Consider the following 16,090-nt stretch of genomic DNA (forward strand, 5'->3'; position numbering starts at 1 on the left):
TGACTACTATTGTGCAGCCATCTGCCGATGATAAGAGAAAATCGATGTCGGTGATATGGTGAATAAGACAACAATTTTTTTAAAGGAAAATTTCATAATCGGAACAAATATTCCGAAACTTAAAAATTAAAAAAAAATCATGCCTTCAGAAATTTAATTATTTAGATAATTGTACATGGGAATATATCAGATGTATAAATGCCCCATATGTCATAAAGTAATCTGGCTATATATTAAGAATTGTAACTAAAGACGGGCATTTAAATTACATATAGTTTTAAGCAATAAATCTCTTCCAAATGATCCTATTTTTTCCAAATATTCAGCAGATTATTTTATGCTTATAAAATTCGAAATTTCCTGATTTGCGAAATTATTTTATGCAGATTATTGTGTAGTTGAAATGTCACCTCGGATCAAAATTTGCATTGATAACATAATATTTATTTCAGCATAATTTCTAATATATATTTTAAAATTATGTATATGTTTTTAATTTAATTAATAGCTTTATTTAATGGATTAAAAATTTTTTTAATTCCTTTCGTAATCTTCTTATCTAAATATTGCACATTATTTTGCCAGTTCATCTCTAAATTATTTTCATTTTTGTTCAAGATCTATCCTCTCGATATATATCATCAAAATCTGAAAACATTTAATAAATTGTATTATTTTTTTAGTTTTAAATTTCTTTCAAGTATCGATTGTTTTCTTTCTTTAAAAAAATAAATAAAAGTTAGTTAAATTTTTTACAATCTTCTTACTTGCACTATTCATTTGAATTATTGTACCCGCAATCTTTATTATCCGCGATTTTTTTTTTTCGATTGAACAATTATTTAAGTGCTGTAACGACTGCTAATAATAATTTGAGAAATATATATAGTATCTTCTATAGAAGATATTAACACAAGAAAATTTAATTTTCATTTTATTAATGAGCTTTTATTTGATATAAATTATAGTTACATCTAGAAAAAAAATTGATCTCATTGAACATAAAAAAAGCAAGCATGTAGTAAAATAATTGATCTCATTGAACATAAAATAAGCAACCGACCATAAAAGGTGTTATTTAATTTTGACTTTATTAATAAGGACTTATTTTAAATAAATTAATTACAGTTACATCTAGTAAAAAAAATGATCTTATTAAACATAAAAAAAGCAACCGAACATTAAAATTAAGTGTTATTTAATTTTCATTTTATTAATATATTTTCATTTTATTAATATTATGGTATGCTATATTTTTTTGAAGGCAAGGCAAAGATATAAATAAATTGTAGTTGCATCAAGTGAAAAAATTGACCTCATTGAACATAAGCAACCGAACATCAAAAGTGTTACTTTTGAAAACATAAATAAATAAAAAAATCTCCTTCTTCGCATCCGCGTTTAATCAAACCAAGGAAATCTGTAGGTTAAAAATACAAGAAAAGAATCGAAATTCAAAACTCTTAAAATTATCAAACGAAAGAGAGCAGAAATGTAAAAAATACCGACGAAGAAAACGAAGTAAATGAGCAAACACTCGTTTACTGCGCATGCGCGGTTACTCTAACCAGGAATATCTTCAGGTTAAAGTTACTTAACTCTGGGTTAGAGTAACTCGCAGTTACGTTCACGGTGAAATGAAATTTTGGACTCTGACCTACCCCCTTATTCACCGTTGTCTCCGACCTAACGCGTAACTCAAAGTTCCGAAACCCCCGGTTTGGAAACTTTGACCGAGAGTTCAAAAGCGATTCCACCATTATTTTTTGACCGTCGGTTTCTTAACTGCGGGTTACTTGACCGGCAGTTACAGGCATTTTCCTATTGGATAATAACTTGCATCCCGGTGGTAGATTTATAGCTGTAATTAACAGTGTTTGTTTTCAATTTTCGTTGCTGTTTTTTAAAAAAATTTCTATTAAAAGAAGATGGAAAAATTATTGCATCGAGTTATTAAATTTGAATCTCTCTTTTACTGGTCAAATAAAAAATATGTTTAGTTTCGTTCTCCTAACTGACTTGTATTGAAGAGCAAATGATCCGAGCTTTATTATTATGAATTTAGATATTCTATTATTATGAATATCATAAAGCCGCAAGCAACCACAGAAATGTAACTGAAATTCAATTAAAAATACTTTTATTTCACACAATTATTTAATACTTTTATTTTTCACTATGATCAAGGGGATTATGCTAACATCATTATCATCCTTATTCGCGTATTTTTAATCTTTTTTTCCCCTTCCCCTTCATAACATATTATCGATAACTTAAACCATTGAGAAGAATTTTTTTAAAAAAATTTTGAATGAAATTGTATAAAATAAACTTCTTAGTTCAGATAAGCATAAATCAACACATTCATATTATTCAGAAATTATGAATGACTACTATTGTGCAGCCATCTGCCGATGATAAGAGAAAATCGATGTCGGTGATATGGTGAATAAGACAACAATTTTTTTAAAGGAAAATTTCATAATCGGAACAAATATTCCGAAACTTTAAAATTTAAAAAGAAATCATGCCTTTAAAAATTTAATTATTTAGATAATTGTACGTGGGAATATATCAGTTGTATAAATGCCCCATATGTCATAAAGTAATCAGGCTATATATTAAGAATTATAACTAAAGACGGGCATTTAAATTACATATAGTTTTAAGCAATAAATCTCTTCCAAATGATCCTATTTTTTCCAAATATTCAGCAGATTATTTTATGCTTATAAAATTCTAAATTTCCTGATTTGCGAAATTATTTTATGCAGATTATTGTGTAGTTGAAATGTCACCTCGGATCAAAATTTGCATTGATAACGTAATATTTATTTCAGCATAATTTCTAATATATATTTAAAATTATGTATATGTTTTTAATTTAATTAATAGCTTTATTTTATGGATTAAAATTTTTTTAAATTCTTTTCGGAATCTTCATATCTAAATATTGCACATTATTTTGCCAGTTCATCTCTAAATTATTTTCATTTTTGTTCAAGATCTATCATCTCGATATACACTGGTTATCATAAATTAAGGAAAAATCACAAAAATAGCGATAACTCTTTCAAAAGTAAGCCAAACCGTGCAAAATTTGCATATGTTGTCCACTAAGAGTAGCTGAGTAAAATTGCAATATGCAAATTAGTGGCGCTGCACTCGGCTTACGTCATCTGCCTGGAGCATAAAAGTCCAAGTTTGAGAGAAAGCACACAAATTTTACTGTGATTGCGACATTGAAAATCTGAGATAGCCAATTCGTAATAATGACCTCTAGGCATCATTTGCCTGAAGAACTACGATGGAGAGCCATCGGGAGACTAGAGGCAGGGCAGAGTCAATCAGAAGTGGCCAGATGGCTAAATGTGAGTCCATCTGTGGTTCATAGACTTTGGAGGCAATTTCAAACCACAGATTCGGCATCTAGGAGGTTCAGTCAAGGACGGCCAACTGTTACGACCAGTGCCGATGACCGATATTTGACATTAAGTGCACGCAGGAATAGAACCGCTACTCCGACACATCTTAGATCCTCTCTTGCTGCAGCCACCGGAAGGTTGGTGTCAACGTCAACTGTGCGCAGAAGGCTCCACGAAGGTGGTCTGTATGCGAGACGACCAGCCATTTGCGTGCCGCTCACATCACGCCATAGGAGAGACCGTTTGCAGTGGGCCCGACAACATGTCCACTGGACGTCAGATCAATGGAGGCCTGTTCTCTTTACGGATGAGTCCAGGTTTAGTCTAGAAAGTGACAGTAGACGTTATTTGATATGGAGAGAACCTGGGACCCGTTATCATCCATCAAACATCCGTGAAAGAGATGCATACGGAAGAGGCAGTGTCTGTGTTTGGGGAGGCATATCCTTAGGAGGGCGCACATACCTCCATGTCTTTCCAAGGGGAACCGTGAATGCTCAGGTTTATCGAGACAACATCCTTGATGCTTATGTGCGCCCATATGCCGGGGCAATTGGTGATTGCTTCCTGTTACAGGACGATAATGCAAGACCACACAGAGCTCGCATTGTTGATGATTATCTTCAACAGGAAACAATTACTCGCATGGAGTGGCCAGCTCGATCCCCGGACTTGAATCCTATCGAGCACGTTTGGGATGCTCTAGGGAGGCGTGTATCTGCCATCAATCCGCCCCCTCAGACCCTTGCCACGCTTGCAACTGCTTTACAAGAGCAATGGCTCTCACTTCCTATTGAACTGATAGACCGCATAATTGAAAGCATCACACATCGCTGTTTGTGCTGTATTGCTTCTAGAGGCAATCATATTCCATATTAAAGGTACTTTTTCTATTGCAAACCGATACTTCCAATTTGTTTATTTTATACATGTGCTAATTTCTATACTACTATTAATGTCTGATAATTTCTTTTTATGTTGTTTAATACCTTACTATGTGTTGTATATTGTGGGTAAGTTTCATAAAATTCCATGTGTAATTTCTTGAGTTATCGCGATTTTTGTGAATTTTCCTTAATTTATGATAACCAGTGTATATCATCAAAATCTGAAAACATTTAATGAATTATATTCTTTTTTTAATTTTATATTTCTTTCAAGTATCGATTGTTTTCTTTCTTTAAAAAAATAAATAAAAGTTAGTTAAATTATTTACGATCTTCTTATTACACTATTCATTTGAATTATTGTACCCGCAATCTTTATTATCCACGATTTTTTTTTTCGATTGAAAAGTTATTTAAGTGCTGTAACGACTGCTAATAATAATTTGAGAAATATATATAGTATCTTCTATAGAAGATATTAACACAAGAAAATTTAATTTTCATTTTATTAAAAAGCATTTATTTGATATAAATTAATTACAGTTACATCTAGAAAAAAAATTGATCTCATTGAACATAAAAAAAGCAAGCATGTAGTAAAATAATTGATCTCATTGAACATAAAGTAAGCAACCGACCATAAAAGGTGTTATTTAATTTTGACTTTATTAATAAGGACTTATTTGAAATAGATTAATTACAGTTACATCTAGTAAAGAAAAAATGATCTTATTAAACATAAAAAAAGCAACCGAACATTAAAATTAAGTGTTATTTAATTTTCATTTTATTAATATTGTGGTATGCTATATTTTTTTGAAGGCAAGGCAAAGATATAAATGAATTGTAGTTGCATCAAGTGAAAAAATTGACCTCATTGAACATAAGCAACCGAACATCAAAAGTGTTATTTTTGAAAACATAAATAAATAAAAATATCTCCTTCTTCGTATCCGCGTTTAATCAAACCGGGGAAATCTGCAGGTTAAAAATACAAAAAAAGAATCGAAATTCAAAACAATTAAAATTATCAAACGAAAGAGAGCAGAAATGTAAAAAATACCGACGAAGAAAACGAAGTAAATAAACAAACACTCGTTTACTGCGCATGCGCGGTTACTCTAACCGGGAATATCTTCAGGTTAAAGTTACTTAACTCTGGGTTAGGGTAACTCGCAGCTACGTTCACGGTGAAATGAAATTTTGGACTCCGACCAGGGAATAGGGGAAACTTTTAATTATAACTTCGTTGCCGAGGGGAAGGATTAAAACAGGTCTTAGGCTGGGAAGGAGGTTACAGAAGTTATTTATCAATTAATACACAGAAAAGTACTATAAAAGTGATCACGAAAAGTTGTGCTCCGCGATGTAAGTTAGGGGAAATCTTAGCAATTATAATTGGTTTATTAAATAGGTCGCGCGATTCCAACCAGAAGCAAAGGGAAAAATGTCTTGCTTTTAATTAATGCATACTTGAGCCAGAAATAGATTAAAGGACGGGATATGAATTTAAAAGTGTGAAAAAGTGTTTCGATTAGAATAATAATTTAAGGAAAGGATTTACAGAAAAGGAATAACATAAAAAGATTAATTGAAGCTTTTTATGTTACATATATATATGTATATGTTACGGTTAAAGTTATAAACCTGGTTATTATTAATATTAACTAATGAAGTTTGGTTAATGTGATTAGACAGTTTAACCGGTCCAATATAATAAAAATTGTGTTCCTTTGGTCAAAGTGAGAAATAAAAATGCAAAAGCACTTTGGCCAAACTTCATTGGTTATTATTAATAATAACCGGTTAATGTGATAAATTCGCTTAAATTATTCACTTTAACCGGCTTTTTGATTATTATTAGTATTGACCGGTTAGTATTAATGCTAATCGACTATTCATATTGATCCCAACATGCATATGTTATGATATTTTTTATTTATTGAAACGTATACTATGTGTTAAAATTAAATATGTGTCAAGCATATTTGGGTTTTTATTTTTAAATGTTCTATGTCAAAAATAAATGTGTATGAAACACATGTATTTTTATTGTTGGTTGGTGTCGTGTCATGGACAGGAAATAATTTTAAATGTAATCAAAAGTCTGCATCAATCTGATACAACATCTGCAATTTGAAGGCAATTTCCTTCATATAAGTCCGCTCACGGATTGTCACTTCTTTGCTGTAATTGCGCCAGTAAATCTGGTAGGTTTGATTTCATTTAACAAAATAAAATTTATTACGACCTTTAAAATTTCACGGTGGGTAATTTATTTTTACAGAATAGCAGTGCAAAATTATTTTTATTTTTTAAAATAACACAATACACTTCCGTGAAAACTTATTTAATTTCTTAAGCATCTCAGAAATTTTCAATTGTTTTAACATTTCAGTATTAACTATAGAGGTTAATCATTCTGTTTATGTATGCTACTTTTGCAGAAACTTTATTGAAGATGCTGGGTGTACTTTTCAGACCACATAATCCATGTTCCATATTTCCGTCTGTCAGAAAGCTAGTTACCCCCATAACAGTCCATTCCTTGTTTATTTCACACATTAATGGACCGCCACTGTCTCCCTGTAATATAAAACATTTTATGAGTATTTTGTCTATGTATCTATGTTTTTTTCTTCTTTTTCATCTTATTTAATTATCAGAGTGAAATAGGTTAATCTATAAAAAAAAAGATTGCTCTCGAAGCAATATTATCTAAACTGGATCCACCAAAACCTCTAGAATAAGGTTAGCTAATTCGCTTAGTTATGTCACTTAGATTTGGTGAAAGAAAAGTAATTGAATGTAGAATTACTGTTGTAAAAGAGCATGCTAAGCGATATTTCCTAATAAATCAAAAATAGAATCACAAGGATCTCTGAAATATTCGTTGAATGATAATTGTTTAAAAAGCACAAAATTTGAAAACTCATTTCAAACCATCAAGAGTCATTTTACACAACCTTCTAACCATGTATCCATTAAAAATCGATTTCTTGGTCAATTTCGTAAAATTGATTTCTAAATTCCCTTTAATAACGGTAATAATTCTATTGATTGCCTTATTTTCAAAAAAAAAAATTAATAATTTAATATCTTTTATACATTTTTTTTCTTTACCGGCGTTGAGCAGCCGACTTAATTCTGAATTTACAACTATCTATGTTCAACACCTTAGCTTTGTAATTTTGAACCCAGCCCCAAAGACAATTAAACTCCCAAATCAAGCATTAGAACAGCTTTTGTGGAAAAGGTTTTGATCAAACTGACACGCATTTGCGTTACATGGAGAAGAAAACCTCTCGCAGATAGCTCGACGGCAGCGGGATTTTAATCCATGATCTGTCTAACACTGAGGGTATTTTATATTAGCACTGTGGTTGATGTGATCAGTGATGTGAGCCAGGAGCAGAATTCGTATCAAACAGCCACTGCTGGGATTCAAATCTAAATTGTCTCTATGGTAGGCGAATCATATGGTTATGGGTTTCGTGTCAAACTTTCAAAGTAGAACATTTAAAACAAATGACTATTTTAGGAGCCTTTGTTACGTCTGTCACCAGCGTTTCAGAGTTGCACCTGCACCAGCAAGGAACTGTGTCGTAGAAATTTGCAATAAAGCAATCTTTTAACACCTATAAGGCCCTCCTTTTTATGGTCATAGAGAACCATTTATGAGCCGAAATCACAGGTTAAACGGTGCACATTCGTAAAATTAATTTCGACGCTATTCGTTTTCTATGCCTTGCTTTAAGTTTTATTGATTTCCAAAACGAGGGAAGATGTTGAAACGTTTCTGTTAAATAAAAAAACACTGCTTGTTTGTGAAAGTGCAAGATCTAAAACTCGACAAGTAACACTTCAGATCCAAAGTTTGTTTAGATCTGGAACAAATTTTTACGTTTGTCATTAAGCTCAGTTAGCAGCTAACTTCACTACATCGTGAAATGAAAAGATCACGCGTTGTCCATTTGTATGTCTGACCATGGTTTCGTTGTGGATTAAAATGCAGAAATCCTAAAATGGTTTTAATGAGTGGAAATCTAAGACTAAATAAATTAATAAATTATTAATAAAAACTTTGTCTGCCAAAAATTTAAATTTCTTTATCTGAAAAATTTCAAGCTGGAATACCCGGCTTTTAGGGCGTTGGGCCCATGTCCGAGAAGTCGTGATTTCGATCACGGCCAGCTGAAGAGTCCCCATGTACAAAATGGTGAGCGATGCTGTTCTAATCTAATTGGTGAGTGATGCTGTTATAAATCTGTTAGGGTGTCAAAGTCCTCCAATTTCCCGTAACAAATCAATACCTCTTTGGATACTGGAATGGAGATTGATCGTGCTCTGGTTCTGGTCAAATGTTACAATCTGTGGATGGATGGTGTGTGAATGTGTCCTTCCTGTAAAATGGTTTGTGACGTATGTTTGTTTTCTCCGAATCATTATCAGCTCATGACTATGCTTATTTTTGCTTTCGCTCATTTTTCAAGTGTCACAACTTTCAAAACAGACCTTCTTAGTTGCAATGAAACGAATGTACTACTGGGATTAATCCTCAGCTGCTAATAATTATTTTAATAACTTTTTAGAACCTATTTCTGCTTTGGTATTATTGAATTAAAATATTTTAACGAGTTTATATCCACCCATACTTACATGACAAACACCGTTTCCTGCTGCCACGCTTCCTGCGCATATCATTGTTTGCGGAATGAAATTTCTACCTACGAGTCTCCTGCACACAATGTCATTCTGTACTGGATGATAAGCTTGTTTCAGTACATCACTCCCACCAGTACCTATGGAAATAATAAGATCAAGAGATTGATTATTCTCTGTTTATTATTTAGTAATTATTTTATGCTTTATTTTAAGTATATTTATTTTAATATATAATAAAAACTTTAATTGTTTTACCATTTCCCTTATTCTCATTTAACGGAAAAATTACATAAAATTGCCTAAAATCGGTTAATGATTTATTAGTATTTACCTGTAAATATTTATTTCCTCTTATTTGATGATATTTACTTATTTATTTCCTCTTATTTAATGATATATATTAATTTGTCATCATTTTTCGATATCATTCTCTTATTGTGATTATCACACAAAATTTAAGTATTTATTATCTAATTGTATCGAATAAAAGTCCTCACTACTCAAAAAAAGTTCACAAAAAAGTAAATTCAGTCACTCAATCTGTTTGGCATTGCTTTAGTTGATTACCCCTGTACTATATTGCCATGCAATTGCAAAAACAACGCAAGTACTTCACGATTGATTCCGAGAAAAGTGGTTCGACAACTTTTTTCCTTCTATTGCTAATAATGTGTGTATAAATGTGTGTATAATGAAAGCTAAAATAGAATTTCAAAAAAAACTGATAAAACAAAATTTAATTTTTAAACTTTTTTGTTGAAATATGTAGCTTACCAGACAAAGATGCCAAATATGTAAAAATCTCAATTTTGAATTTCTTGTCGCTTGCGTTGATTTTTCAATTTCACGCCAGTATAGTATTTTGACAAAATTTAAAGATCTATGATGATACGGAATGCCACATTTCGTTTAAGTCAGCTGATTTTCTTTCTTTTTCTTAAAGCTTCAGTTTTTTTTAAATTTTTTATAGAATGTTTGTTATCTGTCCAATATTTAATCAGAATATCTTTAATGATGATAATGATATCACTTATCAACACACAAATTGCAATGTGTAATTGAATCATTTATTAAGCTTAATTTACCAAAATGCGTGTCATTGTTGTTCTGTTCTTAACGGATTTACATTTCTCATTTGATAAATGATGATAGATGCGATTTCATTAAAATGAAAACAGGTGAAAAGTCTGCTAGTTCTCACTATAATTATCAGACGAAAACACCATTTATCTTTTTTTCATTGTAGAGTTTTTTTTCCCATACGATTTAAAACTAACTCTTAATACTTTTCAAAAAGAATACAAGCAATTATTTTTTATTTTTTACTCACGCATTCTTCATTAAATTATTGAAATTTAAAATATACTGTATTTCAACTGATTTTAGGTTGACCATCAATAATTCCATCTGTAGTCAAATAAGACAATCATTAGACAATGTGAAACATTGTGCAATCATTAAACATTGTGCAACATTTCAAGTTATTAATTCATATTATAGGCGCAGACTTTGTTTCAAAGTTGGGGTGGGGGTGGGTAGAGAAGGATTATATTCATAAGCATTATAACTCTATACTGCTAAAAGAAAAAATAAAGATATCGTTATAATATATTTACGTGGTAAATCATAAACATTGAAACAAAATTTTTTTTCTTTCAGAATCATACTTACGATTAGATTCGATTACATTCGCTGTATCAAGACTAACGAAAAATAGAATTTTTTTTAAGTCGTTAATTTTCAAGTGCGTTTCTTGGCTTAATATTTTTCAAAAAATTTATTTAAGCAAAAAAAAAATGGCTTTTTAATATAAAACAATAATGCAATTTACTGAATTTTATAAAGGCACTGATAAAAAAAACAATATTACCAGGGTTAAGCTCTTATAAGACCTGATAGGTAACTAATAAAAATACTCCGAGTATAGACAGTATTTTGCTTTATTTCTGTTACATATGTGCAGAATGCAAAATGTTTTCGACCAAATAAAGTTTGAATCATTAAAATTGTGCTGAAGAAATGCTATTTACAATTTGCCCAATTTTGTGATAGTTTTTATAAGAGTCAAAAGTCATGGAAATCAAACTTAATAGTGATACTGTGTAAACATTTTCAAGAATGAAATAAGTTCCACAGCTTTCGTGAAAACGAAATTAGTAGCCGAAGTTTTAAGTAAACGCAAGTCAATACACATAATCTCTCTTTCCTCCCTTAGTGATGTCATTTTCGAAACTTCATCGCTCATAAACACACATATCATGAATTTTCTTACCGTAGATAGTTTAAACCCCGCAAAATGCTTGTAGGCTCGGAATCCTATTAAAGCCATGATTTCGGAGTTCCTTTAGTGGGTTATGAAATATCTTAGTTACTTTTTACTTGTTTCAAAATCCACGTACAACAATTTCACTAGCAATATTTTTTGAAGAAAATCGTTAAAGCGTTGCAAGTTGTTGGAGGGGATTATATTCCTTGAGGCGAACTTCAACCTTTTGGAATCCACGCCAGTGATTCCTATGAAGTTTTCAGTATTAAGTTGTTGTTGTTGTTTCTAATGCCATTTGCCAATAAGCAAGCCTGTTTAATGAAACTAAGCGAATTTAAGGTGCTGTCTTTGTCCAAGAATACGACTTCCACCATACACACGTCACAGGCCTTATAGGGTGGATCCTATTTATATATCCATTCATTCATTTACAGATCGTAATTTTGACCTGAACCAGAGAACGATCAATCTCCAATTTAGTACCCCAGAGGTATAATTTGCTATGGGAGAATGAGGGACTTTGTGACTTGACAGATTTAACTTTCAGTCACTATTTACTACGAGGGGCATATTCGGCAGGCGGGGATCGAACTCAGGACCTCTTGGACATGGTCCAACGCACTACCATCCAAGCTATCCCATCCCTTTAGTATTAAGTAAATAAATGGGTGTATCAAGTTTTGACTATTTAAGCATGCGATTTGTTAGCATATTTATCTTAAACATTCATTAAACCATTGAAACTGAAACAGCATTTTGTTAACTAATGTATGGAAACCAATTGTCATTTAAACTATAAATTTAAAAGAAAATACTGTTTAAGTTCTTAAGATCAATACAAAAAATATTAATCCATTAAAAATTAATAAAGATTAACGCATTAAATACTAGTTTATTAGATTAATATGAGTTTTTAAGATAGATTCATTGAAAAGAAGCAAAGTTTAATGCAATTTGTATTCGACAGAGAAATTAATAATTGAATGAAAGATAAACATAGCAGAATAAATTAATATGCTTCTTACCTCTAGTTGCACCCCAACCAACTCCGAAACAGTTGCTCCTAATATTAAGTTTTGTATTCAGTTTTGGAAGACAAGCTGGCTGCACGTACTTAGTAAATTTAACTGGAGCATTCAATTTTATTAAAGCTATATCATGGGTAAGGTCAAATCGACCATCTTTTTGGAACTAAAAATAGAAAGAGAATAATTTTAGGCTTTTTTATTGATCACAAAAATTTTTTTTTCTGTATATTAACTGCTTTTTTCACATTGTCTATCATTTTTTCACTTTCGAAATAAAAACAGAAAAAAACTTTTTTATTGATGACAAAGAAACTTAAAACTGTATATTAACCTCCATTTCTGAATTGTCTATTTTTTTCCTCTTAGGAATTAAAAATAGAAACTTTTTTTTTATGCTCTCTTCAAAATGGCATTTTTACTGTATTTTTACTGTTTTTGCTGAATTGTCGATTTTTTCCCTCTTTTGACCAGAAAAACAAAAACAAAAACTTTATTATTGATAAAAAGGAAAATTTTTACTGTATATCAACTGTCTTTGCCGAATTGTCGATTTATTTTCTCTTAATTAAAAATAGAAACAAATTTCTTTTCCTAAAGATCGCAAAGAAACTTTATACTGTATATTAACTGCCGTTGCTGAAATGTCTAATTTTTTCCTCCTTCGAACTAAATATAGAAAAAAAATAATTTTATGCTTTCTTCAAAAAGAAACTTTTGCTGTATATTAAGTGCCTTTGGCAGATTTTCTATTTTTTTTCCTCTTTCGAACTAAAGATAGAAAAAAAATAATTTTATGCTTTCTTCAAAAAGAAACTTTTGCTGTATATTAACTGCCTTTGGCAGATTTTCTATTTTTTTCCCACTATTTCGAACTAAAGATAGAAAAGAAAAACATTTTTATGTATTCTTATCAATAACAAAGGATATTTTTATTGTATATTAGGTTATTCAAAGAGTTGTGCAACACTTGCAAAAATTTCTACTTTTACAAGTTTTTATTTTGTGTTGTTGTTTTTTGGTGTACTTAGTTTGCACTATGACACACAGACACACACACACACACACACACACACACACACACACACACACACACACACACACACATATTATATATATATATATATATATATATATATATATATATATATATATATATATATATATATATATATATATATATATATATATATATATATATATATATATATATATATATATATATATATATATATATATATATATATATATATACACGGTGGTCCTAAAATATATGTCGAAAATGTAAAGGCAGGTAGAGGAGATATAAATAAGCATATTTCGGACAGGAATGTGTGTACGGTAATGGCAATTTAAAGTATTGTCTTGTAAAGCACTATGAATCAAAGGAAACTGAAAAGACAAGTAAAGACGAAAATAAATTCGATTCCCTACCGGCTCAAGGCGGCATTACCGCACACACTATCCTATACGAAATATGCTTATTTAGGTCCCCTTTACCTACCTTTACATTTTTGACATACATATTAGGATATATAAGCTATAGGGGAGAGTCGGGTAGCCCCGCTCACTTAAGGATTATTGCTTATATTTCTGTATAATACTGAGTAATAATCAGCATTTTTGTATGTTTCTATTGTTTTATCATCTAATTAAATAATGCAAAAGGAATAAACCAAAAAAAGAATAGTTAAACTTAAAAAAATAGAAACTTAAAAAAACATGTTTTTCAGCTCTGTTCAAAATGTGTCGGGTAGCCCCGCCCAGTTTTAAAAATTGTGTTTTTAGGCTATTTTTTCAGGTGTAAATGAGAATGACCAATGCATTGACAATAGATAAACCTCATTTATCATTTTTATCGCAAAATTATTTTATTTATTACATATTTATATACTTTTAGTGAATTCTATTATTTAATAACAACAAATGACATACTTTTTATCATTATTAATGTATATTAATATATTATAATATTAATATATATTTATATTAAATATTTAACGAAAATAATTTCATTTAAGTAACAATAATTAATAACAATAGTTGTTTTTCAATATTGGTTATTTGGTTGATCTCTTCTTATAAACTTAATATAAAATACTCTTATAAAATTACAAATTTCACTTTGTATTTTGATTGCATTCAAATGCTTCTGTAGATTGATTCGTTCACAAATAAGTGAAAATAAATATGTAAGCAAATAGCTTAGCATAATATTTATGATTTCTTGATATTAAATTTAATTTGGATATATCAATTAAATTTTAAAAATATTTAATTTTTCATTTTTAAATATATAAATTTATGTTTCATATAATATTAAAACATATATTTGTTGTTAAAAATGCACATAACATTCAAATTTGAAGCCATAAAATAATAATCTTTGCAACCGTACATTTATCGACAAAATAAAATTGGGCGGTGATACCCGACATTCATGTGAGCGGGGCTACCCGAAATCCAATTTTTTTGTAAATTTGTAATTACTCGAACAATTTTTTACATACAAACTTCTTTTTTTGTGCAAATAAAACTTAAGACTACATACTTTAATGCTGTATGCATAGAAAAAATTATTTTTTTAGTATTAAAATGAAGTTTAATCGAAACATTCAACCAATTTTTCTTAATTTCATGACTACTGTATTCAACATATTTTCAAAACTATTGTTTACCATGTTAACAGCTGCATAAATACTTGAAACTTTGAAAATAATCTTTTTTTAATACAACAATTAATGTCCGATGGCCCATTGACTTGAAAAAAAATTCTATACATATGAAATTGACTGTGGGCGGGGGTACCCGCTGGGCGGGGCTACCCGACTCTCCCCTATATCTTATACTATAATACGAGGAATGGTTGCCAAGTCGAAAATCGCCCCAGAATTAATAAACTCCGGTAAACTTGGGGGTCTGGGGTTTTTGGCCACGAGGAATCGATTGGCACCGGTTTTGAAGCGCTACGGTCGAGCAGTTCGGAGTTACAGATAGGATATTTTCAAACTTTATTAGTTCGCCATAGATACTTTTCTCCAGTCTTATAAATGTATGCTAATGCGAACCTTACAATTGAAATATTAATTTTCGACAACTTAAACCAATAATATACGAAGGAATTAATAATTTAATTGTAAGGTTCGCATTAGTTTACATTTATCAAAGTGGAGAAAAGTTTAACTTTTGTATTAAAATCATCGTCAACAAAGTCCGACATTTCAACATTCATCAGATTTCAAGCTACATTTTCAACATGCAGAACGCACTTCTATATGAAATTCTTCAAGGAGCCGGAATTTTGGAACAACAAGCGATCAACTCAATTCTACCCGCAAATGGACAACTAGAAGATACCGTCATTGTCAGAATGCTTCTCCATTACGCCGAACAAGCTTACCCGACCGTCAAAGTTGCCGTACTTCACCCTGAATTTGTCGCACGCTTCTACGTTACAACAGCGGATGGCGCTTATGAAAGAATGGCTCTTCTCAACGATATCAGCGACCAGAACAAGGCTTCCAACTATCTATACGGCGTTCAACAAGGATTCGACGTGCTACTCATTCCCATTCACAAGAGAGCTCAAATGGATAGAGGCGAGCACTGGATGCTAGCAATTTACGAAGCAAGCTATGGAGAACGTCAACTATTAGTGTGCGATCAAGTCGACAACCCGCTGCCCATCGATGCTGTTTTAAGAAAAATACTGCGACACGTTTTGAATACCGTTGTTACGAATGAAAAGCTGAAAGGATGCATCGTGAAACCTCACAGCGCTTACAACCACCAAGATGACGCGTCTTCCTGCGGAGTTTACAT

The 16,090-nt window shown here is 30.9% G+C and overlaps 1 protein-coding gene across 1 annotated transcript in view; it reads right to left on the minus strand.

Moving 5' to 3' along the window:
• Nucleotides 1-6,646: 6,646 nt before the first annotated feature.
• LOC122268263 (chymotrypsin-like elastase family member 1) overlaps nucleotides 6,647-16,090 on the minus strand; it is a 50,243-nt gene continuing 40,799 nt past the window's right edge. Inside the window, exons 7-9 of the mRNA XM_087152238.1 lie at nucleotides 12,269-12,434; nucleotides 8,972-9,114; nucleotides 6,647-6,898 (exon numbers count right to left, since the gene is read on the minus strand). Coding sequence (XP_087008364.1) covers nucleotides 6,713-6,898; nucleotides 8,972-9,114; nucleotides 12,269-12,434 — 495 coding nt within the window. The 3' untranslated portion in view covers nucleotides 6,647-6,712. The remainder of the gene's footprint in view (nucleotides 6,899-8,971; nucleotides 9,115-12,268; nucleotides 12,435-16,090) is intronic.

The sequence above is a fragment of the Parasteatoda tepidariorum genome, chromosome 9 (assembly GCF_982258835.1).
Source record: "Parasteatoda tepidariorum strain Cologne lab strain chromosome 9, Ptep-v5.0, whole genome shotgun sequence".
Classification (NCBI taxonomy): domain Eukaryota; kingdom Metazoa; phylum Arthropoda; class Arachnida; order Araneae; family Theridiidae; genus Parasteatoda; species Parasteatoda tepidariorum.